This window comes from Ruditapes philippinarum, unplaced genomic scaffold (genome assembly GCF_026571515.1).
Source record: "Ruditapes philippinarum isolate M1 unplaced genomic scaffold, ASM2657151v2 ctg5081_1_1_1_1, whole genome shotgun sequence".
Lineage (NCBI taxonomy): Eukaryota > Metazoa > Mollusca > Bivalvia > Venerida > Veneridae > Ruditapes > Ruditapes philippinarum.
In genome coordinates, this window is record NW_026857336.1 from 64,682 (window position 1) to 91,858 (window position 27,177).

Genomic DNA, 27,177 nt, shown 5'->3' on the forward strand with positions numbered 1-27,177 from the left:
ACAGGGCACTAAGGTACTCGGCATATGGCCTGGTACCAGACAGGACACTAAGGTACTTGGCATAAGGCCTTGTATCAGACACGACTTTGAGGTTAGGCATATGGCCTGGTACCAGATAGGAAGCTGAGGTTCTCAGCATATGGCCAGGAACCAGACAGGATGTTGAGGTACTCGGCATATGGGCTGGTACCAGACTGGACACTGAGGTACTTGGCATATGGCCTGGTACCAGACAAGATGTTGAGGTACTCGGCATATGGCCTGGTACCAGACAGGATGCCAATTACTCAGCATATGGCCTGGTACCAGAGAGAACGCTGAGGTACAGGGCATATGGCCTGGTACCAGACAGGACGCTAAGGTTTGGTACCAAGATGTTTTCAAAGTGCATTTCACTTGCTCGTAGTACATTTGAATTTAAAGGTCATATTTGAAAAAAACACATACACGTATGTTATGACAGTCTCATTTCATTTTGTATGTCACTTTATAATACACATAATTTTGTAATATGAATACCACATTACTTAAACAATATTCCTTCCATGATTGTGTTCTTTTTAGAAAAAAATGTCTGACTTGAATATAACATGCAATTTTTTCTGAACTTTTCACAATTGACAAGTGCTATAGGTAAATTTATTGTTGCTATAGTTCAACAAAAACAGATATTGTTTTAAGTTTTGTATAATTTATTTCTATAAACAAATTTTAAGCAGATAACTGTTTATCATTGGAAATGATCTTGACAGCTTTAATACATCTAAAAGAATCTTTGCATTCATCATCATTTCTTGTTCAGTTTAGGAAACAGTATGTTACATAATTTGAAATAAGTGACATTATGCAGATTTTTTCTTTGTCAACTGGATCTTAATTAGCTATAACATATTATGTTTCAAAAGATTATTACAATGTAGTTACAAAGATTTCTGACAGGTTATATGGCCATATATTAATGGTTGTGCGGATATATTTATATTATATTGCTATTTGCAAACAGTTTTTGTACTTGTGTACTTAATATTGATAGGCATACTTTCACTTTAATAATTCAGAAATTATGACAGAATACAATGTGTTTATATAATATACTAAAGAAAATCATTATTGTGTTAAGGAACTATTTATTAAAAAGACGTTATGCCCATCTAAGGTTATATAGTGAATGAAACAAGTGTGAGTCAAAATAAGTGTACATTTTGCAATAATTCTTTCAATTTTATAAGTATCCTAGCATGAACAATAAATAACTCATGTGGCCCAAGAAGATTTCTGTAAATATCTATCTGAATATACCTGAAACATTTGATGTATAAAAACAGTGGGGCAGTCTTTTTGTGCCCCCACTTTGGGGGGGGGGATTTAGATTTACCCTTGTCTGTCCTTCCGTTCTCATTTTGTGTCGGACATAGCTCAAAAAGTATTTGACCTAGAGTCATGAAACCTTTCAGGAATGTTGATCAGCATGTGTAGTTGTGCACCTGGGTATTTTCGTGTGTATATTTAGTATTTTTAGTGTGATTGCCGTTGACTTTGTAAAAATTTGCAATTTTTAATTTGTGACGCACGTAACTCAAAATTATTTGACCTAGAGTCACGAAACCTTATAGGAATATTGCTCAGCATGTGAAGTTGTGCACCTGGGTATTTTTGTGTGGATATATTAAGTATTTATAGAGTTATTAACCTTGACTTAGTAAAAATTTACAATTTTCAACTTGTGTCGCATGTAACTCAAATAATATATGACCTAGAGTCATGCAACCTTACAGGAATGTTGCTTGCGGATTTATTATGTTTTGTCAGAGTTATAGCCCTTGACTTAGTGAAAATTTGCAATTTTCAATTTGTATTGTGCGTAGCTCAAAAAGTATTCAACCTAGAGTCATGAAACTGAACAGGAATGTTGGTCAACATGTGTAGTTGTGCCCTTTGGTTTCGCTTGCGGATTTATTTAGTATTTCTAGAGATATTGCCTTTAACTTAGTAAAAACCTTTTCATTATGTTGTGTTATTTGTTCCTTGAATGCTTGAGTTAGAATCAACTAAATTTACAAGAATAATGATCAACATCACTTTTAAGCTATGCACCTGGGTTTTGCATGTGGATTTTTTTTCAGTTTTGTTGGAGTTATTGCCCTTGACTTAGTATAAATTTGCAATTTTCAGCTTGTTCATGCATAGCTCAAAAAGTATTTGACCTGTAGGTCTGAAAGTTTACAAGAATGTTGGTCAGCATGTGTACTTATGCACCTTGAGGTTTGCTTGTAGATTTATTCAGTATTTGTAGTTCTTGCCCTTTACTTAACAAAAGGTTTTTAGTTTTCAACTTGTGGCACATGTAGCCCAAAAAATATTTGACCTAGAGTGGGGGCAACCGTGTCCTATGAACACATTTCTTGTTATATTTTAGGCATATTTATATTTCATCTGTAACACATTTCCTTGACAATTGAAAAAAATGAGCATCATGTCACTTTAATAAATACAACACTTAATGTCATATATGTGTAATATATGAGTAATATATGTGTAAATTCTTTATTTTACTAAAGAATAGAACTTTTGTGACAGATATTTGATACACTATTAACAGTTTTTCAAGAATGTTTCTTTTTCAATTGCAAACTAAACTTAAGGGAGGTAAGTGAAATTAAAAAAGCAGCATTTTGTATTATGAAGAGCCAGTCATTAACAGAAAAGGAAAATCCCTAGCAGAATGATATCACGGTCAATTAATCTTGAAATATTTGTAATATTATTAAAATAGTTCATTTTTATTAAGTTTAGCATTTTTCATAATAAAATCTTTTACATCAACATTCAACAATTCCAAATAATTCTGTTACATGAAGCATGATAATTTAGTTAGAAGATTAGGTAATAAAAGTTTTTTGGTTTCTATGAATACTTTAGGTGGAAGTGATATCGGATGTTGCTGTATTTGAGAAAGAGTATCCTTTATTGGCAGCCGTGAATAGAGCTGCAAGATGTAAGTACAGTCAAACCTGTGTTCAAAATACATTGGTGATCCATTGAAAAACTGATGCATTGATGATCCATAGAAAAACTGATGTTCAATATTTCTATTCCCAGCCTCATCTTTCCAAAAACCATCAGAAAAATTGTACTAGTTGTTTCTTAACTTGTCACTCACCATGATGCAAAGTTGACAATGAAAAATGGTTACTACTCATTTTGACCAAATTTGAATCTAGACTAGTAGAAGGGTGAAAGACATCTTCAACAACAAGGTTCATTTTTTAAAGAGAGTCTTGACTCTTTAGTCTTAAATCAGTCTTTAGACCAAAACTCAGACAACTTTGCATTTGAAAGAAAATGTCCTAACTTATGATTTCTATGTTTTGACTCCTTCAATTTCTGAATAACAAGGCAGATGAACTTTGCCTATTAAACCACTGGCCGTTGTATTTCTTAACTTTTCTCACCAAGTTGAATTTAATTAAAATCTTAAGTAAATGTTTATTGAAGTAGTCTTTAGGTTAGTCCTTAATTTTTGTCTTATGTCCTTAGACTTATGCTACACTTAGGATTTTCTATGAAACAAAGTAAACAGCCCTTGCTTCGAGGTTGTACAAAGTTGAGTCTTGTCCCAAATTTCAGGATTTTCATTGGTCAGTTTACATTCTGAGGGAGATTCTGACCAATGAAATGCCTTAGCTTTGAGTTTGAGCTTGGAAAATTTCTTATAATCTCAGACCCATGTTTGCAATGTGACTGTTCTCATTATTTGTATATGCAGTATCGTATGAGCCACGCCTTGACAAAACCAACATAGTACATTTGCGACAAGCATGGATCCACACCAGCCTGCGCATCTGTGCAGTCTGATCAGGATCCATGCTGTTCGCTTAAAAACCCTATAACAAGTAGAGAAACTGATAGCAAACAGCATGGATCCTGATCAGACTGCGCAGAAGCACAGGCTGGTCTGGATCCATGCTGGTCGCAAACGCACTATGTTCGTTTTGTCATGACGTGGCTCATATGTATTTTGGTCTTTTGTTAATTGTTTGATATATCTTATTTTAGTGGTACCAAGACACCAAGGTCGCCTGATATACCTGACATACGAGGGAGAAGGCCCGATTGAAAAAACTCTATTTCTCGTTGGAAAGGTAAAAACAAATAGAACCTATTTTTTTGTGACCAGTTCTGATTAGAAGTCTGCCATTGTTGGCCAGTTTGAAATTTCACCTTTGAATTAGGAAATTTGTTCCTGGGACCAATCAGTACTGAGCGATGAGTGTAAAGTTTCTTGCTCAAGGAAACAACGGCTTGTGTCACAGCTCATAGTTTACCAATGTGTTTGCTAAACCCTCACCATTAACACCACAAAAAAATGTATCCAATTGAACAAGATGATGTGTAAAGATCTTTTTTTACCTTTTAGGGAATTACATACGACACTGGTGGAGCTGATATCAAAGCTGGTGGTGTTATGGCTGGGATGCACCGGGACAAATGTGGAGCGGCCACAGTTGCTGGATTCTTTAAGGTAACATCAACATTAATGTTTTATGGGATAATTACAATTATCTTAAGTGGTCGCCATAGCTGAATGCTTATGGTCACCACTTTCACCTCTGACACAGATATCAACATGTTGATATCACAAATAGCACATATATCAACAGATAGCACATATATCAACAGATAGCACAGATATCAACAGATAGCACAGATATCAATAGATAGCACAGATATCAACAGATAGCACATATATCAACAGATATCAACAGATAGCACAGATATCAACAGATAGCACAGATATCAACAGATAGCACAGATATCAACAGATAGCACAGATATCAACAGATAGCACAGATATCAACAAATAGCACAGATATCAACAGGTAGCACAGATATCAACAGGTAGCACAGATATCAACAAATAGCACAGATATCAACAGATAGCACAGATATCAACAGATAGCACAGATATCAACAGATAGCACAGATATCAACAAATAGCACATATATCAAAATGTTGATATCACAGATAGCACAGAATGATAACAACATGTTGATTGCACATATATCAACAGATAGCACATATATCAACAGATAGCACAGATATCAACAGGTAGCACAGATATCAACATGAAACTTGGAATACTTAATTATTATGACAATGCACAGTTGTTAGACAAGGGGCTGTATCCTTCTGAGCAATATTGTCAAGAGTCATGTCCCTTTTTAACTTGAATATTGATAAAAAAATTGGTTATTGATAGTTGTTGCTCTTAACAGACGAGCATTAACACTGTGTGTGATGTCCCTGGATTTACCTTCAATACAACAGGCCTTGTTGTAAAACATTTGTATCTCCTTTATGTTATATTAGTTACAACCATTTTGCTCTTAGCTTGGTATGGTATGCCTAAATGGGATCCATACCAAAATCTGTGGGGGCAGAAAAATGATTTTGTTTCAGTGAGTTGGCCATAGGAGCTCTAATTAGAGTATGAGTACTGTTAAAATATAGAAAATGATTAATGTTAATAACAGTTCTTGTTTACTTATAGACACTGTCAGTATTAAAGCCAAAGGGGATCAAAGTTGTAGGAAGTATGTCAATGGTCAGGAATAGTGTCGGTTCAGGTAAGTCAGAGTTGTTTTTATTTTTCCCTAGCATTTTTAGGAACCATAACCTTAAAATTCAGACTTTGCTGTGTTTTACTAAACATTGGGAACAATATAAAATTACAAGTTTACCATAAATAAGTAATATCCTTGTAAACATATATTGGTATTAAAATGGGTCAATTTTTCAATTCCCAAAACCTGGCCAGTATCAAAAACAAATTTCAAAATTTTAAAAATGGGTTCAATTTTTTTCTCCTCAAATTCTGTCATGGTTTTAGCATAGGAATCCTTTGGCTTACAGTATGTTGGTGGTTAACTCCTATTAAATTTAGAAGGACTTAACCCATTACTGCACAAAGATGACGAAATGACCTCTTCAGTGTTGATATGACTTAAAAGCCAACAAAATGATAACAAATGATAATATATATGGGTTTCTTCGACCTCTGTTGCAATTTGTCGGAGACCTTGACAAGGGGACTTCATATGATATTTTGTTCATGTTGTCAGCTGTGTTTTACTGGACATATTCTTGACAAATTTTGTTCAGATGTGTTTTCTGAGTCAGAAAAATGAGATAAGAAAGAGAAGGAATTCTGTAGAGTTAGTTGAGTTCAAACATTTATATTATACTCCTCAAACAAAGTTTGAAGGGCAAATACTGGAGTCAGTTTGTCCCTTTGACAGTCTGTCCGCACTTGTAAATGTTACATTATGAATGCTTATCTACCTACATTACAAAATGGATTTTCCTTAAAGCTGTATGCCTCTAAATGAGCAAAAAATTTTACAAGAAAAATAAACATGAGAAAAATGTACTTAGATTAGATTATAAGGATATTAAAAAATATTCACAATTTAAGACTTTTTACATGCTACATGCTATATGCAGTTATTGATTGATTTTGCAGTATTTATCACCATATTGCAACTGCATGACTAATGCACTAAGGACTTTTTTTGCATATTCTGACTAATTGTTGATAATTTTATAGATCTTATGTGTGTCGGTTGCGAGTGTAAATTACTATCTTTATAAACTTGACAGTACCGTATAAGTACTTATTTCTGCGGGCTTAATATTCTGCGATTTTTGTTAAAATAAGGGTTTTAAATTTCAGTGTATCTTATTTCTGCGGTGTCATCATTCTCACATTGGTGTTTTTTATTTCTATGTTTTAATTTTAGACATTTTTACAAAATTAACCAATACAAACAAACAACATTTCAAGATTTGTCGGTGTAACATGTACATTACTTCCGGTAAACATGCAGACGACTAATAATGTGTTTCATCGTAATCATCATGTATCGTTATATAAACGTTAAAAAAACAAAAATCAACAACGTGCAATGACAACAATTAAATGTAATACTGCATGTGCATCAATATGAGGTGTGAAAAATAAACAATGGTAAAATCGCACGTAGACACAAGATATTGTACAAAAGGGTATGTTTATTACACCGTCAAACTATAATAGTTTTATTTAAAAAAAAAATTGATGCTTAGGGTGAGCGAAAATCATACAAACATGATATTTATTTAAACAAACAGAACAAGTAAAGTAACTTTTTTCTTATATTTTATTCATGATGATGGATACATAAAGAAAAAATCCCATCTACAAAAGCTGATAACGGTACATGGTAATGTAATTATACAATACCGGTAGATGACATATTCCGACATAGACATAGGGAAAGGCTTAATTTTCTGCGGTTTTTAAATCTGCGGTGTCATTATGAACCACAGAAATAGCAGAAATAAAGTTCCCGCAGAAAAAAGTACTTACACAGTATTTTACTTTTTAATACATTTTAAAATTGTTATGCAAATAAGCATGAATCTGGAAGCATGCTGCTTTAAAACATATGTAATAGCATGTAAGATAAAAATTGTAATTCCTTCCCTTTTAAGCAAAAGTTATGGGCAATTTTTATTTTACTTTTCTGCAAAATCATATGTTACAAATTTGATTGGGGACAAATTTATATGCATGTTTGGTGTGTCATTAGAGTGAAAAACAAACTTCCATAATGACTTGAATGACAAGTAACATACTGTGTTAAAAGCAATAGAAAGATCATCAAAACTAAACCGCCTCTGTGGTTGAGGGGTTAGAGTTGATGACTTCTAATCCAGTTACCTCTCTGTCATGGATTCGATCCCCAGGAGATGCTTTGGTAGTTTAGCGCGGAGGAAGGTAGTCTAGTACTGGTGTAACTCTTCAGGAACGATGGTTAGGAAACTACCTGCCTATATGACTGAAATATTGTTGGGATGAAACAAACAAACAAACAAACAAGGCTATTGGATTTGTACGAGGGGGCATAGCCCTCGTCTTCTAATTAGATTGCTAAGTGTCTGATATTCTTTCTCTCTAGTATCAAGGTAAAAATAAAAACACCTTTCTTGTCATCACAGTTTGAAACCCCAGAATAAATGTACCAATGTGAGAAAATCTAAATATGATTTTTCTATCATTATTCCTTTTCTTGTTGTCATAATAAGTAAACCTCAGAAAATGTAGACAATCAACAAGCATGCTCTGTGTTAATCCCTGACAGACAGTGCGGTAACTAGAGTGAAGGTAACTAATACCTGTACTCCAGCTAACGCACTGTGCATGTATGTGTCTGACACAAAGTCTCCAATTTCCAAATCTAATAGAATATTCACTTTGAAATTCTGCTGTTTTATCAAATAGCTAGAATTTATCTTAATCTTTTTTTTTTGTGAATTTTTTTTTTTGTCTTAATATAGAATTTATCTATTTATAAGTTAAGATTTTCATGTTATAATCATAATTAAAAGATCAGTATTTACGCATTTAACTTTCAATAAGCTAACTTCCTACACCGTCTGTATGGTATAATCCCTCATTTACGTCACATCTGGTAAGGGAAGTAACTCTTCCCTGACACTTGTCACTTGAATGGGTCTATAATCACTTAAATGAAAGGGTCTATACATGTAGCTAATTAATGTTAAGGTAGAAGTTACTGTGCATCATCCATGCATGAAAATGCGATTGGTAGATGGTCTTTGTAAAAGAAATAGCCTTTCCAAAAAAAAAAATTCACCATGTCTCTTGGTCAAGTCAGTTAGTTAACTGTAAGTCAGAAGATATCATGGTGACAAAGTGGAGCGCAGGATATACAGACCCTGTGTCAGTTCTAATAAGCTTAATTAAACTCTACATGAGGACCTAAAAGTACTCAAACCTACGACCCAGGATAGATTGGCAGATATAATAAACCATTTGACTGTTTCTACGCGCTTGGAGATTTAAGTAAACAATAATATGGTTATTCAGGGGGCTTGAATTGCTGGCATAATGTTACTATATGTAATGACCTAGGCTTGATTATGATGAAAATTTGAACTGTTAATCTTTGGGGTTTTGGTAAGCAGCAAAATCTGATATGACTGGATCAGATGAGGAAACATTTGTCAGTACTGTTTGATTTGAATCAGACAATGTGGTACTAACTACACTCAAGCTGCGTGGTTTTATTTGATCATACATTGATCCACTACACGAGCCTGGAATTCGGACATTATTCGTGTACGTTGAGGAAGCTGATAGTGGTTCATCATTGAATGATGCTGAAAACGAGGCTGATCTCATTGCTGAGTCTTGTTTCTTGATTCGATTTCTAGTGCACAGAATAATATGAAAAACAATGCAAAGTACAAAACCGAACCAACCAATAGCTGTTAATATAAACAAAGTTGTATTCCTAGTTGTGTTTTCTACTTCCATGTCAGTGCACGAGTTGTTAGATCTGAAGGGGATACTATTGTCTATTTTTGAGTCCTCGCTGATTTGGCTGTTTTCATGTACAGTAATGTAAACTGCTTCCTTAGCCGTGGTTGTTATACGACTTTGATTGAATGCTGTAACAGTGTTTTCAACATTACAGTAATAGGTGCCAGAAAATTTCTGACTAACCGATTCTTTATACAATTGATTATTTTCAAGATAGAAATCAGGATCGTTTTCTTTCGTCCACCATACTCTTGGCTCAGGTCTGCCATATGCTAAACATTTAACAATTATGTTGTCGCCCTCATTGACATTTCTATAGTTACTATTTTCAATTCTATAAATATATGCTTTGATTTGTGGTGAAATTTGAAGTTTATGAGTATACTGAGTAGTGATAGCTTCACCTAGTGTAGGCACCATTCGATTTTGAACAATGCAGTAGTAATCGATTGTGTATGTCGCAACTTTTAATTGATATGTGCTCTCTCTTGTTATAAGTGGTCCTGTGACACTATTTTTCCGCCATTGGAAATTCGGCTTTGGTTTTGCATCAGAATCACATTTTAATGTTATGAATTGTCCATTGAGTACATTAGAGTATTTAAAGTTATTTCCTAAAAAAGGGTCAACTGTAGGAGATGATGGAGGATAGAGAATTTCCACGGTTACAGATTTGCCTTCAAAGGTTTGAAACTGGTATGTTTTGTCCCAACTTGAAGCATTGCAGGTATAGATGCCGTTATCAATATCCTGTACCTGTGTAACTTTTTTCATGCTACCAAAAGATGATTGTCCTCCATCTTTGGTCCAAACAAAACTGGGGTTTAGGTAACTAGATGAACACTTAAATAGAAGGTCATGACCCTCAATGATTTTGATTGGATCACCATCCGGAAGCTGATCAATGTCTTGCCCATTAAAGGAGATATGTAGGACTCCAGAAGTTTCTGAAGAGAAATTTTAAGCATTATTACATTTTTACCTTGCGGGTGACTTCCTTAAAAGGTAAAAGAAGTTAAATAATATTTCAGTTGTTTGAAATCTTCAAATTGTTTTTATGACATCATATCATTTGAAGTCATGGCTGCGGCCTGTAGTAGTGACCCAGTGTTACTGTAAACAAGTGTCACATGATCATCCACCTTGGGTAAAAATTTTGAAATTTTTATTTTCAGTTATATTTTTGCACTTCAAAATCCTAAGAAATTTTATTTATATATTGTTAAGATCTTTATTTATTGTAGATATGTCTATTTTAGTCAGCTATTAAAACCAAATTAAATTGTATCATGAAATTACTGTATTAGATTATTTGAATTTATTTTAGTTCCATTGTGTTGGAAGCTATATTAGCCTATTGAAACCCTCTTGATTCCCTTCCTGGTACTAACCTGTACTTAGCATTGAGTTTAAAGTTTCTTGCTCAAGGAAAAAATGGCTTGTCCCTTATACAGAGTTTGAACACATGTGGCCAGAAATCCTTTGATTACTAGTCTAACATGCTAACCACTCGACCATGCTATAACACAAAATTACTATATTTATATTATAAAAGAATAAATTAAACTTAAAATATGGTGAAAACAAATAAACTGTTGAAATAGAGAATGAAATTTTTTTCTCGATTAAAAAATAATCTGGATTAATAACTCGCTCCATTTTTCCAGAGTTATTATTATAATTGTGAAAAATGACCTATGACCCAAATTTGAAATTCTTAGCAATGCTTTTCACTCAAAGTGAGCTAAGAATAGCACAAAAATTTGATTTATTTCTGAGTATATTTCTATACTTTCTTTTGTATATCTTTGCATGGCATCTGATCTAGAGGTACGATATGTAAGATATTCAAATTACATGTTTTTTAGGCTTTCGGACCTCAATAAAGTTACTGTAATAAAAAGTAACCAAATTGTTGCTCAAGTCGGGTTAATAAAGCACACAAAAAAGTGATTACGGTAGTTATTTGTTTAATTTTGCTATCAATGGAAAACACTTTACTTGTAAAAGATTTGAAAATTATTACATACCTGTTAATATCACTGCGCAAATTATTGTTAAATATAACTTAAAGAAAGCCATTCCGTCTGCAAGGTGTCTAAGTATTTCAATGTCTAGTAAAGCATCTAAAGGTTTTTATTTATAATCAAAATTTTATCAAGTTTCACATCTCTTGAGTAATGTTTTAAAATAGATAAAAAGGCCAAATATCAAAAGTGGTTCTTTGTATATTGTATGAGGTAGATATTAGTTAACCCATAGCTTGCTAGCAGCGACTGATTCTACCCATGTGCCCAGTGCAGACCAAGATATTCTGTCCAATAATGGTCTGCACCTTTTGCTTTTCAGTCTGAGTACCGGTATATATTTAGAAAATTTCCCTGAATAATGATCAAATTGTGATAGCCATGTTGAAAGATAGACAGTTACATTTCAGATATTTTGTATGGTAATTGAAGGGTTAAAAAGATAATTAAAAACTGAAACAAAACGTAAATATTTTTTCTGACAACAAGAAAAGGATGTCAATAAAAGGGAATGGGGTTGAAAGTGATGGCAAATGGAGGTGATCGTGAACCAAATATTTTGTATAACAAGGAGCCTTACTTATAAAATAATTACACCATGGTTGGTTTGTTGATTTGAATGAATAAGTTATAGAAAATGTTAATTATTTCTTGAACAGGAAGACTTTCACTTATTCATTTTTTTTGGTGATAATATTTTTTACAAAGTTTTCATTAAATTCACTTTGAAATGAATCATGATGCATTTTCTTAATCATGCTTCTTAATATTGAAGTGATGCTCTCATAATATTAGGTTTCCAGGTTCACAGGACCAAAGGACCAAAATGTTGACGTGTAAACACTAAATAATCATAAGAATGCACTGGTTCTTCAATAACATTTGATTTCTGTATATCGGAATTCAACTCATATTATTGACGTCAAATATAACAACATAATTATTATAAAAAAGGGGCAAAATATTTCCAGTTCTATCATGTCAAAAAAAGCCTCAGTTGTGCCCCTTAAGCATGTTTATGTGCAATTAACCAGCATAAGTTTCATATGTTTGAAACCAGTTGTGAACTAAGGGCTGTTAAGTGTTGTTTAACATCTCCATATCATAATTGAATTTTCGTAATACACTTGCCCTTTATTAAAATTAGATAATAAAAATGAAATCTAGCAGTCAACAGGGAAAACTATGTCATATTGTAGGGATTTGTGGGTTTGCTTGATGCTGAACTTGTAACATTGAACCTGTCATCATTTCTGTAAGCTGACAGTAAAAACTTCAATATTTATTAATATCAATTGAAAAATTTCAATAGCTTGACATAATATAGGTTGGTTCGATCTTTCAAGGTCACTAAAATTTTTTAGTCTTAAACTTTTGCATGCTGTTGGCAATGGATTGTACGCATGGGACCCATGCAGACCTAGATCAGCTAACTCTGCTGGCAAGTCCGTGCAGTTTGACCACAGTCTACACTGATCTTTACTCAGTCAGTACATATTTGAAGCGTTAATGGAGATGCATAATAGCTGCCACTAGTTATGTAATAAAATTAAAAAATAAAAATTTGATGATGGCAAAAAAAAATATAAGATATACAGTCAGTACATATTTTAAGCGTTAATGTTTCCTAATGGAGATGAATAATAGCTGCTACTACCTATGTAATAAAATTAAAAAATAAAAATTTGATGATGGCAAAAAAATATAAGATATAGTAATATGCTTAATAAGAAGGTAAAATGATCATATGTACCATCGTCAGTTATCGCACGTTTGATTAACATGTAACATAACTGATAAATGTTAATGGTTTGGCCGTGGGTATGCAACGATGTCCATATAAATAACAAATTTTGTTTTTGATTTATTTTCTATTTTTCACACTGACAATTATCACAATTATATAAAGGCAATAACAAAAACATAAAAACAATATACTATTATGTATGTATTATACTATTATTGTACATTTTTTCATGCCTTTCAAATGTTGTTGTCAGTAGGGTTTGTTTGTTTGTTTTGTTGTTGTTGTTTGAACAGAAATAAAAAGTATTAAAAGTCATTTTTAATCGCAACCAAACGTCAAAAGTAAAAATCCTGATCTTGAAATAGCTAATATCTGTAAAAAAATTTATATATATACTCAACATCACTAATTCCGCGTCATCACTTATTTCACGGTAATGGCATATTTTTATGTGACCAGTGTTATAATTGGTCAGAATTGACATATTTTATTCAAACACCTAAACAACAAAGTTTTTGTGCAAAATATTTTAAATCTAGATTTTTACGTAAAACAGAACAACATTTTACAAACTTCTGCATAAAGCAACAATAGTCCATTAAATTTGTACATACATCTGAAACAATCATCATTTTCAAAATGTTCTTGTTTGTTAAAAAATTAAATTTTGAGTTACAAGGTAAAGATACTTTTAATATCTTAAAATTATGCAAATTAACATGTTGATATTTTAACTGAAACATGAAAAAACTGAAATAAAACACCATTACCGCGATTTAAATGATGACATACTGTTTTCAAAATGGCCGACATGTTGTCTACGTCTGGCTAATTTAAACTGATTTTGACTAAATATATTGTTGTTTCCTTGTGTCATACAGCAGAAAATACCTATGTTACAGCTGATGACAATTTTTGTACCATAAATTTTGTGTGTTGTTTTCTTTCTTGCTTCAAAGAGTACCGTGAACTAAGAGGAGCACAGTATAAATATACATGTACATATTAAATAGACAGAGCTGAATATTTCTTGTTTTTGAATGTCATTATTCTTAAGCAGCTTTTGAGAAGGAAAAAACTGGTTAATAGAGAGGTGAATGTTGATCAGGCTCAGGGCAATCATTTACAATTTCTGCTGTGTGCAACTCCTTTTACATTTCTCAAGGGATTTCAACTCAACTTTTACTGTCCTCTGTTTTCTGAAGCACAATTTGATTATATAACTGTCTTTCTTTTTTCAGAATTATTACCCTTTGTTTTTTCTTTTCATTTTCATGATATGGGTGGAAAACATGGTTTTAGAGCATTTTCCTTTCACTTTTTGTTTTTATGTTTATGAAAATTGTTACCGCCTATTACGTCTGTTTTGATTGTTCTTGTGTGTTTATTCTGTCTAAATGGTACAAAAAGTTCACTCTAAAAGCTATGGAAGGGTATTAACGCAAAAATTACATCTAAAAATTGCTTTCTTATGTTACATCGTGCTTTCTAACTTGTACATCTTGCATTCTCACTTGTACATCCACGATACCCTTCCATACTAAAAGCTTTTGATACAAAGCAACATACTTTGTACTTTTATAAATGTTCTATTTTCAGAGTGCTATGTTGCTGATGAAATTATTACTTCACGTGCTGGAGCACGTGTAAGAGTTGGAAACACAGATGCTGAAGGGCGTATGGTGATGGCTGACGTACTCTGCAGAATGAAAGAATGGGTATTGAAGCTTTTGTAATTTTATTATCCACTTGCTCACATTGTGGCTGAGGAGTTTCCTTTAAGGGTTAAGCCATTAGAATTGCAGTCAACATTTAATGTCTGCATGGTCATAAGATAAGAGTTAATGGGTTCAAGGTTATGGAGTATATGCATCTATGTATGGTTTAACCCCAGGTGTTGCTTAAAGTTTGTATCACCTGAGGTCAGCCAAAATCATCTTTCAGCGACATATGACCTAAATTGTGTTTGTGGGCTGTTAAACCTTACAAAACAAACAAACAAAGCTAAATTGGGAGGGCATCAGCTTTGTAATCTAGGGGTGCAGGTTATCCTTGGGCGAAGTGAAATTTCTCTGTGACAGTTTTTTCAAACTTTGGGTCTTATGGTCATTTGTCTCTCATCGTTGATTCACAAATCATGATTAATAAGTAGATGGTTATTTGTAGAGTTATCCTGGAAATCAAGTTCGGTAAACTGATTGCTAAGATATTACGCTTGTTAAGATCAGTGTATAAATTTAACTAGCAAAAAATAAATGTTAAACAATAAAAAAATTTCATTTGGTGGAGACAGCAGGTTCTTATCACCCTAAGAGGCATCCGTTACCCGAAGTCTTTGTTGTCAATGTGTTGCTCTGTAGAGGTAATACTGTATCATCCTAAGATGCATTCGATGCCCGAAGTCTTTGTTGCCAAGGTGTTGCTCTGTAGAGGTTATACTGTATCACACTAAGAGGCATCTGATGCCCGAAGTCTTTGTTGCCAAGGTGTTGCTCTGTAGAGGTAATACTGTATCATCCTAAGATGCATTCGATGCCCGAAGTCTTTGTTGCCAAGGTGTTGCTCTGTAGAGGTAATACTGTATCACCGTAAGAGGCATTCGATGCCCGAAGTCTTTGTTGCCAAGGTGTTGCTCTGTAGAGGTTATACTGTATCACCCTAAGTGGCATCTGATGCCCGAAGTCTTTGTTGCCAAGGTGTTGCTCTGTAGAGGTTATACTGTATCACCCTAAGAGGCATCCGATGCCCGAAGTCTTTGTTGCCAAGGTGTTGCTCTGTAGAGGTTATACTGTATTACACTATGAGGCATCCGATGCCTAAAGTCTTTGTTGCCAAGGTGTTGCTCTGTAGAGGTTATACTGTATCACCCTAAGTGGCATCCGATGCCCGAAGTCTTTGTTGCCAAGGTGTTGCTCTGTAGAGGTTATATTGTATTACACTAAGAGGCATCCGATGCCCGAAGTCTTTGTTGCCAAGGTGTTGCTCTGTAGAGGTTATAGTGTATCACCCTAAGAGGCATACAATGCCCGAAGAAGTCTTTGTTGCCAAGGTGTTGCTCTATAGAGGTTATACTGTATCACCCTAAGAGGCATACAATGCCCGAAGAAGTCTTTGTTGCCAAGGTGTTGCTCTGTAGAGGTTATACTGTATCACCATAAGAGCATACAATGCCCGAAGTCTTTGTTGCCAAGGTGTTGCTCTGTAGAGGTTATACTATATCATCCTAAGATGCATTCGATGCCTGAAGTCTTTGTTGCCAAGGTGTTGCTCTAGAGGTTATACTGTATCACCCTAAGTGGCATACAATGCCCGAAGTCTTTGTTGCCAAGGTGTTGCTCTGTAGAGGTTATATTGTATCATCCTAAGAGGCATCCGATGCCCGAAGTCTTTGTTGCCAAGGTGTTGCTCTGTAGAGGTTATACTATATCACCCTAAGTGGCATCTGATGCCCGAAGTCTTTGTTGCCAAGGTGTTGCTCTGTAGTGGTTATACTGTATCATCCTATTAGGCATCCGATGCCCAAAGTCTTTGTTGCCAAGGTGTTGCTCTGTTGAGGTTATTCTGTATCACCCTAAGATTCATGTGATGCCCAAAGTCTTTGTTGCCAAGGTGTTGCTCTGCACAGGTTATACTGTATCACCCTATGATTCATGTGATGCCCAAAGTCTTTGTTGCCAAGGTGTTGCTCTGCACAGGTTATACTGTATCACCCTAATAGGCAATCCGATGCCCGAAGTCTTTGTTGCCAAGGTGTTGCTCTGTAGAGGTTATACTGTATCATCCTAAGAGACATCCGATGCCCAAAGTCTTAGTTGCCAAGGTGTTGCTCTTCGGATGTTACACTGTATCATACTAAGAGGCATCAGATGCCCAAAGTCTTTGTTGCCAAGGTGTTGCTCTGTAGATGTTACACTGTATCACCCTAAGTGGCATCCGATGCCCTAAGTGGCATCCGATGCCCGAAGTCTTTGTTGACAAGGTGTTGCTCTGCAGAGGTTATACTGTATCACCTTAAGTGGCATCTGATGCCTAAAGTCTTTGTTGCCAAGGTGTTGCTCTGTAGAGGTTATATTGTATCACCCTAAGATGCATCCGATGCCCGAAGTCTTTGTTGCCAAGGTGTTGCTCTGTAGAGGTTATACTGTATCACCGTTAGAGGCATCCGATGCCCGAAGTCTTTGTTGCCAAGGTGTTGCTCTGTAGAGGTTATACTGTATCACCGTAAGAGGCATCTGATGCCCGAAGTCTTTGTTGCCAAGGTGTTGCTCTGTAGAGGTTATACTGTATCACCGTAAGAGGCATCCGATGCTCGAAGTCTTTGTTGCCAAGGTGTTACTCTGCAGAGGTTATACTATATCACACTAAGAGGCATCCGATGCCCGAAGTCTTTGTTGCCAAGGTGTTGCTCTGTAGAGGTTATATTGTATCACCCTAAGATGCATCCGATGCCCGAAGTCTTTGTTGCCAAGGTGTTGCTCTGTAGAGGTTATACTGTATCACCGTTAGAGGCATCCGATGCCCGAAGTCTTTGTTGCCAAGGTGTTGCTCTGTAGAGGTTACACTGTATCACCGTAAGAGGCATCTGATGCCCGAAGTCTTTGTTGCCAAGGTGTTGCTCTGTAGAGGTTATACTGTATCACCGTAAGAGGCATCCGATGCCCGAAGTCTTTGTTGCCAAGGTGTTACTCTGCAGAGGTTATACTGTATCACACTAAGAGGCATCTGATGCTCAAAGTCTTTGTTGCCAAGGTGTTGCTCTGTAGAGGTTATATTGTATTACACTAAGAGGCATCCGATGCCCGAAGTCTTTGTTGCCAAGGTGTTACTCTGCAGAGGTTATACTGTATCACACTAAGAGGCATCTGATGCTCAAAGTCTTTGTTGCCAAGGTGTTGCTCTGTAGAGGTTATATTGTATTACACTAAGAGGCATCCGATGCCCGAAGTCTTTGTTGCCAAGGTGTTGCTCTGTAGAGGTTATACTGTATCACCGTAAGTGGCATCCGATGCCGCCAAGGTGTTGCTCTGCAAAGGTTATACTGTATCACACTAAGTGGCATCCAATGCCACCAAGGTGTTGCTCTGCAAAGGTTATACTGTATCACACTAAGTGGCATCCGATATTAGACATTAATATATTACAACTCCTTAGACTTTTTTCGAGGCACATATAGAAATAATATAATTAAAAATTTAATATACAGATTGTACATATGTTTATGCTTATATGGATCAAGAAATCGACGTCTTAGACGAATGGCATGATAAATGCTATGTGTATTTGTTAAAGATACAGCCTTTTAAATTCTAAGAGGTTAACAAGGTTGTAAATTTGGCTTTTGAAGGAGATGAGATTTTTCACTTTTATAAGAAGGTAATGGTAGTGCAAAACACCTTCCCACGTTTCGTGCATGAATGAATTATAAATAATTTATAAATCTAATGCGTAACTATTGCTCATGTAATTCAAGGATGTTGGATATAGTTGTTTATTTTTAAAAGTAAGTTACTTTAAAGATTAGATCAGAATTAAAGGAAGTTGTTGCTAATTTGTACCTAAAGGTTGTGTGTGTACTCAAGGTGTTTTAATGAAACCAGACTTCCATATAATTTCATAGTAATTAAATTTCATAATTACCCGGACATAATAGCCTGTTGCTTTTCTTCTGGAAACTTGTGATGTCTTATGCTACACATGTCTTATGCTACACATGGTTAAGTTGACAGGTAAACATTGTACATTTGTAAATCAAGTAATTCTGTTAAAGTAGGCCAAATGGAACTATTTCCCAAATGTGTTTGCGGAAACATATATGTATGATATAAGGTTTCCGGAAGGTTCTCCCAAGTAACACAAACAGGTTACAGTAATCTACATGATTTGAAAATTATAGTTAAAACTTTTGTCAGGTGATTAAGCAACTTTCTGTAATCTGCATTTGAGCCGTGTAACGACAAAACCAACATAGTGCTTTTGCGACCAGCATGGATCCAGACCAGCCTGTGCATCCGTACAGTCTGATCAGGATCCATGCTGTTTGTTTACAAACCCTATTACAAGAAGAGAATCTTTTAACGAACAGCATGGATCCTGATCAGACTGCACGGATGCGCAGGCTGGTCTGGATCCATGCTGGGCGCAAACCCATTATGTTGGTTGTGTCCTGGCGCGGCTCATTTAACTTTGTGAATGAATTGTTTTATTCAGTGTTATTGGGTACGTTTCTCTTGTATACATGTACAACCATACTTCATCTGAGGTATATTTCAAGGTTTAATTTGGCGCAGGTTCACCTACAACCTCTGAAATGTTAATTCTGGCTTTTCGTGTTTTTTGTTTGTTTTTTTCTTCAAGAAACTTTTTGCATATTTCAATACATCCTTTTGGCTGTCAAGTATTGCAATACTCATCAGCTGTATCGACATATTTCAAGGTGAAATATATAATGAATTGCAATTATGGCTGTTAACAATTTCTTTCTGTTTCATTACTCGTCTGCGGCGTATGGCCATTTAAAATTTCTTACTGTTTCATTACTCGTCAGCCATATTGACATGTGGCCATTTACAATATCTTACCGTTTCATTACTCGTCAGCCATTTTGACGTATGGCCATTTACAATTTCTTACTGTTTCATTACTCGTCAGCCATTTTGACGTATGGCCATTTACAATTTCTTACTGTTTCATTACTCGTCAGCCATATTGACGTATGGCCATTTACAATATCTTACCGTTTCATTACTCGTCAGCCATATTGACATGTGGCCATTTACAATATCTTACTGTTTCATTACTCGTCAGCCATTTTGACGTATGGCCATTTACCATTTTTTACTGTTTCATTACTCGTCAGCCATATTGGCCATTTACAATTTCTTTCTGTTTCGTAAATTGAGGACAAGGCAAACTGCAATACATCTATGAATCATAACAAGTTTATTATTTGAAGTCATTTCTTAGAGAGATGAAGATATTTTTTTTCAGGCTTTAGATTGATTTTCATTTTTGATATTTCAGGCTTTAAATGCTGTAAATCCTCAGTTATTTACTATTGCAACGCTAACTGGACATGCCATAAGAGCTTATGGTGAAGACTATTCTGTAAGTTATTATGGTTAAGTTCATAAACAGACATATATGAATTTTTTTATGGCACTTATCACAGAACATTTAATTAAAATAGTTTTTATGTTACCATAGCATCCATTACTGATTATGCCAAGATTGTCCATTTCATGATTTGTTCATTACCATACCAACAGAAGCAAGTTAAATTATATGCCATGACGTTTTTTAATGACCATTCAGTTTATTACCATAGCAACTGTCACTTAGCTAACAGTATTAGTTGAAGTTGAATAAAATTTTATTTTATTAAAAAAATTTGTTAATTGGTCGAACAGACTTAGTAGAATTCCTTTTCAGTGACATTGACATTTATACAAATTATATTAATGTATGAAATAAACAAGGGTTGTTTTTTTTCAATATCAGTGATGCAAGATAGTTTTGTAGTTGGTCTCTCTTCTCTAACAAGTGCCATCAAACTGCAGACATTTGCTCATCTTTTGTTTTATATTATTCAGATAATAATGGACAATGGCCCAGCTAAGAAAATCAACACAAGCTCGGTGATTCAGGCCGCAGGCGATATTTTAGCTGACCCATTTGAAATTTCTACTATCCGCAGAGATGTAAGTATTGTGGATGGATGTATTATTGTTGTACTTCTTTGGCCATTATGCTTTGGTCAACTTCTTGTCCACATGCATGTTTTCACCCTTTGCTATTGATACCAATTGTTATTGGTAGTTCTGGTATTATTTGAAATAATGGTTCATTACATCTTAATTAAGAAATGCCGTTGACAGGAAAAAAAAACACATACATGTAGATGGATACACCATTTAAATGCCCTACATACCGTCTGGACATCCTTCACGCCCCTAGAACCAGCTTGAGCGGTCCTCAATAATCAACACTTAAAAGTGATAAAATCAATGATCCCAAAGGATAAAAAAAAATACAAAATGTGCCGACAAAATGTGCACCAAAAATAAAATATAAATTGAATTAATTGCAAATTAATTATTAATATTATTTTTTTTATTATTATTATTATTATTATTATTATTATTATTATTATTATTATTATTATTATTATAGGCAAATAAAAACTTTTTAATAGAATTTCTTTAAATTTGGCATGTTGTTAGAATATGATAACAGAAACATTTGAAGAAAATATTTCAATTGTCATTGCCTAAAAATACAGAATTTTGAATGTCATTGCTTATGACTAAAAAGACCAGAATGTCTTGGTTGATCAACCCTTTGTGTTGGCTACTAAATTTTAACTGCGGCAATGTTTTTAAGATAACTTGGCAGGAATGATTACCATTATGACACCATGTGCAGAGCACAACAATCGAGTCACTTCCATCAAGGTCAGGGTCACACCCAAAAGTTCAATGTTAAAACATCTTTTTTTCATGTCCTCTCCATAACTTAATGACAATTCAAAGGTTTTTTAATTATTTGGCACAAATGATCCCCACCATGACACAATCTGTAGAGCACAACATCCAGGTTCCTACCCCCAAGGTCAAGGTCATATAATGAATTCCACATTTTCCTATCCGCTCCTTAACTTTTAAACTACTGAATTGATTTTAAAATGACTTTGTACAAATATTCATCATAATGACATGATGTGTAGAGCACAATATTCAGGTCATTACCCCCGAGGTCTACATGTAGGTCATGCATAAAGGTTGCTACCACTAAGGTCTAGGTCACACATAGAGGTCAAATGTTCAAATTGTGTGTCCTTTTCATATCTTTTTTAACTACTACAATTCTTTAATTATATTGGCACAAATGATCACCATTAATTACAATTAAAGTATTACAAGTTAAAACAGGACATATTATAAAGCCTATGGAACAGCAATTTTGCTTAAGCATGATACAACTAAATATGTAAGAAAATTGTCAATATATGAAGTCTAAAATTTCCCATTGTTACCAAGACCTTGACCTAAAAATTCAAACAAAATAAGAGGATCTACTAAGGTATCTACCTTCTAAATATGGAAGATAATTGGTCAATAACTGAAACAGACTTTTGTGATAAGCAAATGTGCTTATAATATATATATGCATGGCACAACATCAAGGTCATGGTTGATTAAAGGTCAAGAAGCACATATTCATGTCCCCTACAGAAGGATATTGAGATGTCATTCAGACTGCCTTGTTGACATAAAGATGCTCCAGAACTCCTGAAAATGTGGATTTTTCCCTGTTTAATGCCAAAGTATACACTTTTACTGTTACAACTTTGTAAATATAGTGCTAATAAGCACAACACATTGATCTCTCTATTGTAAATGTTAGAGCACCTAAAAGCTGTAACGGTAAAAGTTTGTTTATACCCCTGGTTAGATGGGGGAAAAAAGCCCTCATTTGGTGAGTGCTGGATTATGTCTAATACAAAGGGGTAATACCTTATGCCATACATTTAGCAATGAAATGGTTGATATTGAATAAATATTATGATAAATAAACGGTGCAGACTGATGTTTTTTCAGGACTATGTGTTCCACACAGGAAAGTCTGAATATGAAGACGTGCTACAGTGTAACAATGCTCCATCCAGTGCCACTCCTCGTGGTCACCAGACTCCAGCTGCTTTCTTAATCATGGCTTCAGGGCTTGATAAGGTTAGTATATAACCGACTTATAGTTAGCCCAGCCCATTCAAATCAAGTGCATAATGTAATTAGCCGAAGTCCATTAAATCGGCTCAATTTAACGTTTAAATTTAATACATACAGTTGAGTTACAGCACTGTATAGTAAATATTTCGGCAAAATTTGAACAAAATAGAGCGATTTCATTGGCAAACTGTAATGAAAAAGATATTGTCAATAATTGACTGTTTGTTATAGTTTTTTCACTGTATGTATCTGTTTATTGAATTTTTAACTATACATGTATATGTTTGTTACATTTGTGATATTTTGTTGTAAAAGATTGCAATGTCCACACAGTATTAGTCAGTGTATTGTCACAAGGCACAGGCAAATATATGGTGAATTTTATTTTTATTTCCAGCATGGTAATGACTCAGACAAGCCACTACCATATTCTCACCTTGACATCGCGGGTTCAAGTGGACCGTTCCCTGGTGTACCAACAGCGGCGCCTCTTCTAGCACTCGCAGGACATTTCATCTTACCAAGGGTCTAGGTCTTAGTGTTAGAAAATATCGACAACATTTGAGCCGCGCCATGACAAAACCAACATAATGGGTTTGCGACCAGCATGGATCGAGACCAGCCTGCGCTGCTGATCTGTGCAGTCTGATCAGAATACATGCTGTTCGCTTACCAACCCTATTACAAGTAGAGAAACTGATAGCAAACAGCATGGATCCTGATCAGACTGCTCGGACTGGTCGCCAACACATTATGTTGGTTTTGTTCTGACGCGGCTCATTTGTATTTCATATCTATAGACTGAATTCATGTTATTTGCAGAACAGACAAAGATTTCAAGAGGAATATGTTTTCATGGAAAAGTTTTACAAGTACCTCCAAAAATATTTTTTTGCCAAGACGATTATTTACAGTTTTTGCAGGACCATGAAAATTTCAGTTTTAATTTATGTTATTTTGGATTGTATTGTATTAGACAGAAGTATGATATAAATATTTCTTGTTAGCTATAATTTACAAAACTTACATTAAGTGCAGTTTGTTACATGATAAAATGGTTAATTATTTTTATTCAGTATTGAACATAAATAACCATTATATCAACATATAATTACATATTTCATAACAATATGTTGTCAAATATTAAAAATTCATAATCATTAATTAGTTTTATACAATATTGTATGTTTATAACAATTTTGCATTTACATAATACATATTTAATAACAATCTGTTGTCAGCTATTTAAAATTCAAAATGTTAACTAACCAATCTGCTGCCATTTTCTTTTTTGATCATGCAAAAGTTACATTACATTTTACATTTCTTGCTAATGTAAGCCACCCTGCTATAGCTATTAGGAGACCAATGGCTGATGTGCCATTTTATTTTTTCAATGCTTATTTCTTAGCATAATAAGCCAAGTGACCACAAATTAGTTGCCATGGTGAAAAAAAAAATCGAAACATGTAATATTTAACAGGTTATTGTTTGCAAAAGCACAAAATTAACTGTAAAAAGTCTCTTAAGGGTTAACAACGTATTTATTTGTTTATTTCTTATTGGCACATACATGTATATATAGTTGATAAAATTGTTTGCTGCGTAACATTTCCTTGAATTTTTTTGTTTTTTGTATGAAATGGTTTACATTCAAAACAGAAAAATATAGATATATATTAAAAGTTTTGAATGATTCTGGTGATCAGAAATGTTTAATTTTATGTTAGAATGATTGAAAGAAATAAATATTAACTCTCTTATGGACCAACAATAAACAAATTATATTATATGTCAATTGTAAACTTGTTATAGTTATTAATATATAATATTTTCTGTGATAGATTAGAGAGACTGTGATTTCATAGTGCAGATTGTGAATGATTTGTAATTGTATGTTCAAAAAAAGCCCAACTTGCCTTCCGTGCTTTGCCTTATGCCCTGTCCTTTTTCTGTTTGGGGTCCATCTGGGCTCCTTGTTGCTGGGTCGTGATGGGGTTGCATTCATTGAACGCCGCCTTTCCTTGTTGATCTTGTTTATCATATTTTTTGCCAATGTAGGAGTATTTTTACTCAATTTTTGTTTCATTCAATTTTTGTGTCGCTTCTACGGAGTAGTGGCGACATATAGGGATCACTTCTCCGTCCGTCTGTCCGTCCGTCAAAAACTTGTCCGAACTACTCCTCATAAACTACTGGTGCAATTTCATCCAAACTTTACAGGAATGATCAGTACCAAGTCTAGTTGTGCATATTGTCAGCATTTTCCGGTTCAATGATTTTTTTCAGAGTTATGGCCCTTTAATAATTTTTATTTTTAAAGTTTGTCTTCTTTTATACCACTAATGCAATTTCAATGAATCTTTACAGAATTAATCGGTACCCCAAGCGCTTGTGCATATTACATGAGTTTTCCAGTTGAATGATTTTTGGCTGAGTTATGGCCCTTGAATAAATAAAGCATTTTGGCCTGTTAATGATTCTTTTCTTCTGCTACACAGATGCTGCAACATATAGAGAACAAACTGATCAATCACCCCTCTATACAACTGCTGAATTGGCTATCATCAGGAGACACATGTGATCACTGATTGCTCTTGTTTCTATAGTGAAATATCTTTGAATTTGATGAAGCTGACACTCAAAAATGTTTTACCCTATTGAAATATAAAATGAAATGCTCCATCTAAAGATTATCTTTTAAAACCTGTATTCTAGAGAGTAAGTGTGTCACAGAATGATATTGTAATCAAGTGCCCTAGTGTTAATCGCGGCTATGATTTTTTTTTTACCTAATTATTTTGGCAGAATTTTGTCCCGTTAAGGGTGTTGTTTTTTTACCTATATGTGATATATCAGGAAGACCTGGCCTCGAGGTTAAAACATTTTTTTCCCCCAAGTTCTGTCTCAAATCTTGGGAGTGTGTACATTCTGTGGCAGTTTCTGACCAATCAAATACCAGTCCTGAGATCTTGATTTGAGCTTAGAGAATTTCTTTCTTATTAATTTGTGAGGATTTTTTTGTAGCTTAATATTTTTTGTTCCCAGTTTGCTGTAAAGAGATCATCATTTCTCATACAAGACTGACACATGATGTAATAAATTCTTTTAACTCCCTGTAATAAAACATGGTTAAGTCCATGGATTTTAATTTTATTTTGAAATGAAATTCAAAAGAAATGGATAAATTTATCTAAGTCAAATTTTTAGATGAATGTCATGAGCATGATTGAAAATAAATTATCTTCTTAACATAAAAACATGAATATTTGTGAATATTATAACGCTGGTCTAAAAATTCACCAAACTCTGACTTTGTGCTTAGGCGGCTGACATCACTGCTGTGGGCTGTTCTACTCGGGTGTTGCTTGAAATACAGCATGGAGTTGCACCTTTAAATCTTCCTCCTCCAATGACCAGCGTCACAGAAAGTTGCCATTTACAGTGTTAGTGTAACTTGAAACCTAAACAAACATAAATGCATGAATGAAATCACAGTTTCTTCTATGAAATATGAATGATTGTCAGTTATGTGCTGTTTTACAAAAAAAATATGATCAAAATTTTATTATTGGGACCAAGGTATTTTTTCATAAAGTTAATTTGTGGAATAAAATATTTAAAAAAAAACAAGTTGTCTATTTTTTTAATGTTTTGTTCACTGTAGTTTTATAAGACCACAGACTATAATCTGTGAGAATACCTCAGATCTAAGACCACAGGCTGTCATCTGTGAGAATACCTAGGATCTAAGACCACAGGCTATCATCTATATTAGAATACACCTCAGATTTAAGACCACATGCTGACATCTTTGAGAATACCTAGGATCTAAGACCACAGCCTATCATCTGTATGAGAATATACCTCAGATTAAAGACCAAAGGCTGTCATCTGTGAGAATACCACAGACTGTCATCTGTGTGAGAATATAACTCAGATATAAGACCACATGTGTCATCTGTGAGAATACATCAGATCTAAGACCACAGGCTATCATCTGTGTTCAGGCCTAAGACCACTGGATATTGTGTGTTAAATTATTCCACAGGCCTTATACTTAAAATCTTAAATCTGTATGAGAATATTACTGGCCAGGATCACATAAAGATTGGCTAAAATATGTATGATACATAATGACACTGGCTGATATTTTATGATCCAATAACATTTCCCTTCAATGAGAATAAAATTGTAATAAAACATGATTAAATCCAATGATATAAATTGATTTTGAAATAAATTCAAAACAAATATAAAAGTTATCCAAGTCAATTTTCAGATGAATA

The 27,177-nt window shown here is 34.3% G+C and overlaps 2 protein-coding genes across 4 annotated transcripts in view; one reads left to right on the top strand and one right to left on the bottom strand.

Moving 5' to 3' along the window:
• The window catches only part of LOC132749416 (putative aminopeptidase W07G4.4), a 50,101-nt gene extending 23,580 nt beyond the window's left edge, over window positions 1–26,521 (top strand). For all 3 annotated transcript variants that reach the window (XM_060739147.1, XM_060739145.1, XM_060739146.1), the window contains exons 8-16: window positions 2,920–2,995; window positions 4,057–4,142; window positions 4,418–4,522; window positions 5,553–5,628; window positions 14,763–14,881; window positions 20,184–20,267; window positions 20,753–20,860; window positions 22,760–22,891; window positions 23,286–26,521. In XM_060739147.1, coding sequence (XP_060595130.1) covers window positions 2,920–2,995; window positions 4,057–4,142; window positions 4,418–4,522; window positions 5,553–5,628; window positions 14,763–14,881; window positions 20,184–20,267; window positions 20,753–20,860; window positions 22,760–22,891; window positions 23,286–23,420 — 921 coding nt within the window. In that variant the 3' untranslated portion in view covers window positions 23,421–26,521. The remainder of the gene's footprint in view (window positions 1–2,919; window positions 2,996–4,056; window positions 4,143–4,417; window positions 4,523–5,552; window positions 5,629–14,762; window positions 14,882–20,183; window positions 20,268–20,752; window positions 20,861–22,759; window positions 22,892–23,285) is intronic.
• LOC132749415 (interference hedgehog-like) lies at window positions 7,928–11,739 on the bottom strand. Its single transcript, XM_060739144.1, has 2 exons — window positions 11,420–11,739; window positions 7,928–10,336 (listed from the first exon to the last, which is right to left on the bottom strand). The coding sequence occupies exons 1-2, from the start codon at window positions 11,469–11,471 to the stop codon at window positions 9,006–9,008; spliced, it is 1,383 nt and encodes a 460-aa protein (XP_060595127.1). The 5' UTR covers window positions 11,472–11,739; the 3' UTR covers window positions 7,928–9,005.
• Window positions 26,522–27,177: the final 656 nt, after the last annotated feature.

Bases quoted from the DNA above. Each gene is read 5' to 3' on its own strand.
- LOC132749415 (XM_060739144.1), bottom strand. From the start codon at position 11,471: ATGGCTTTCTTTAAGTTATATTTAACAATAATTTGCGCAGTGATATTA. The intron at 10,337-11,419 runs GTATGTAATAAT...ATTTCTCTTCAG, and splicing joins TTGCGCAGTGATATTAACAG to AAACTTCTGGAGTCCTACAT.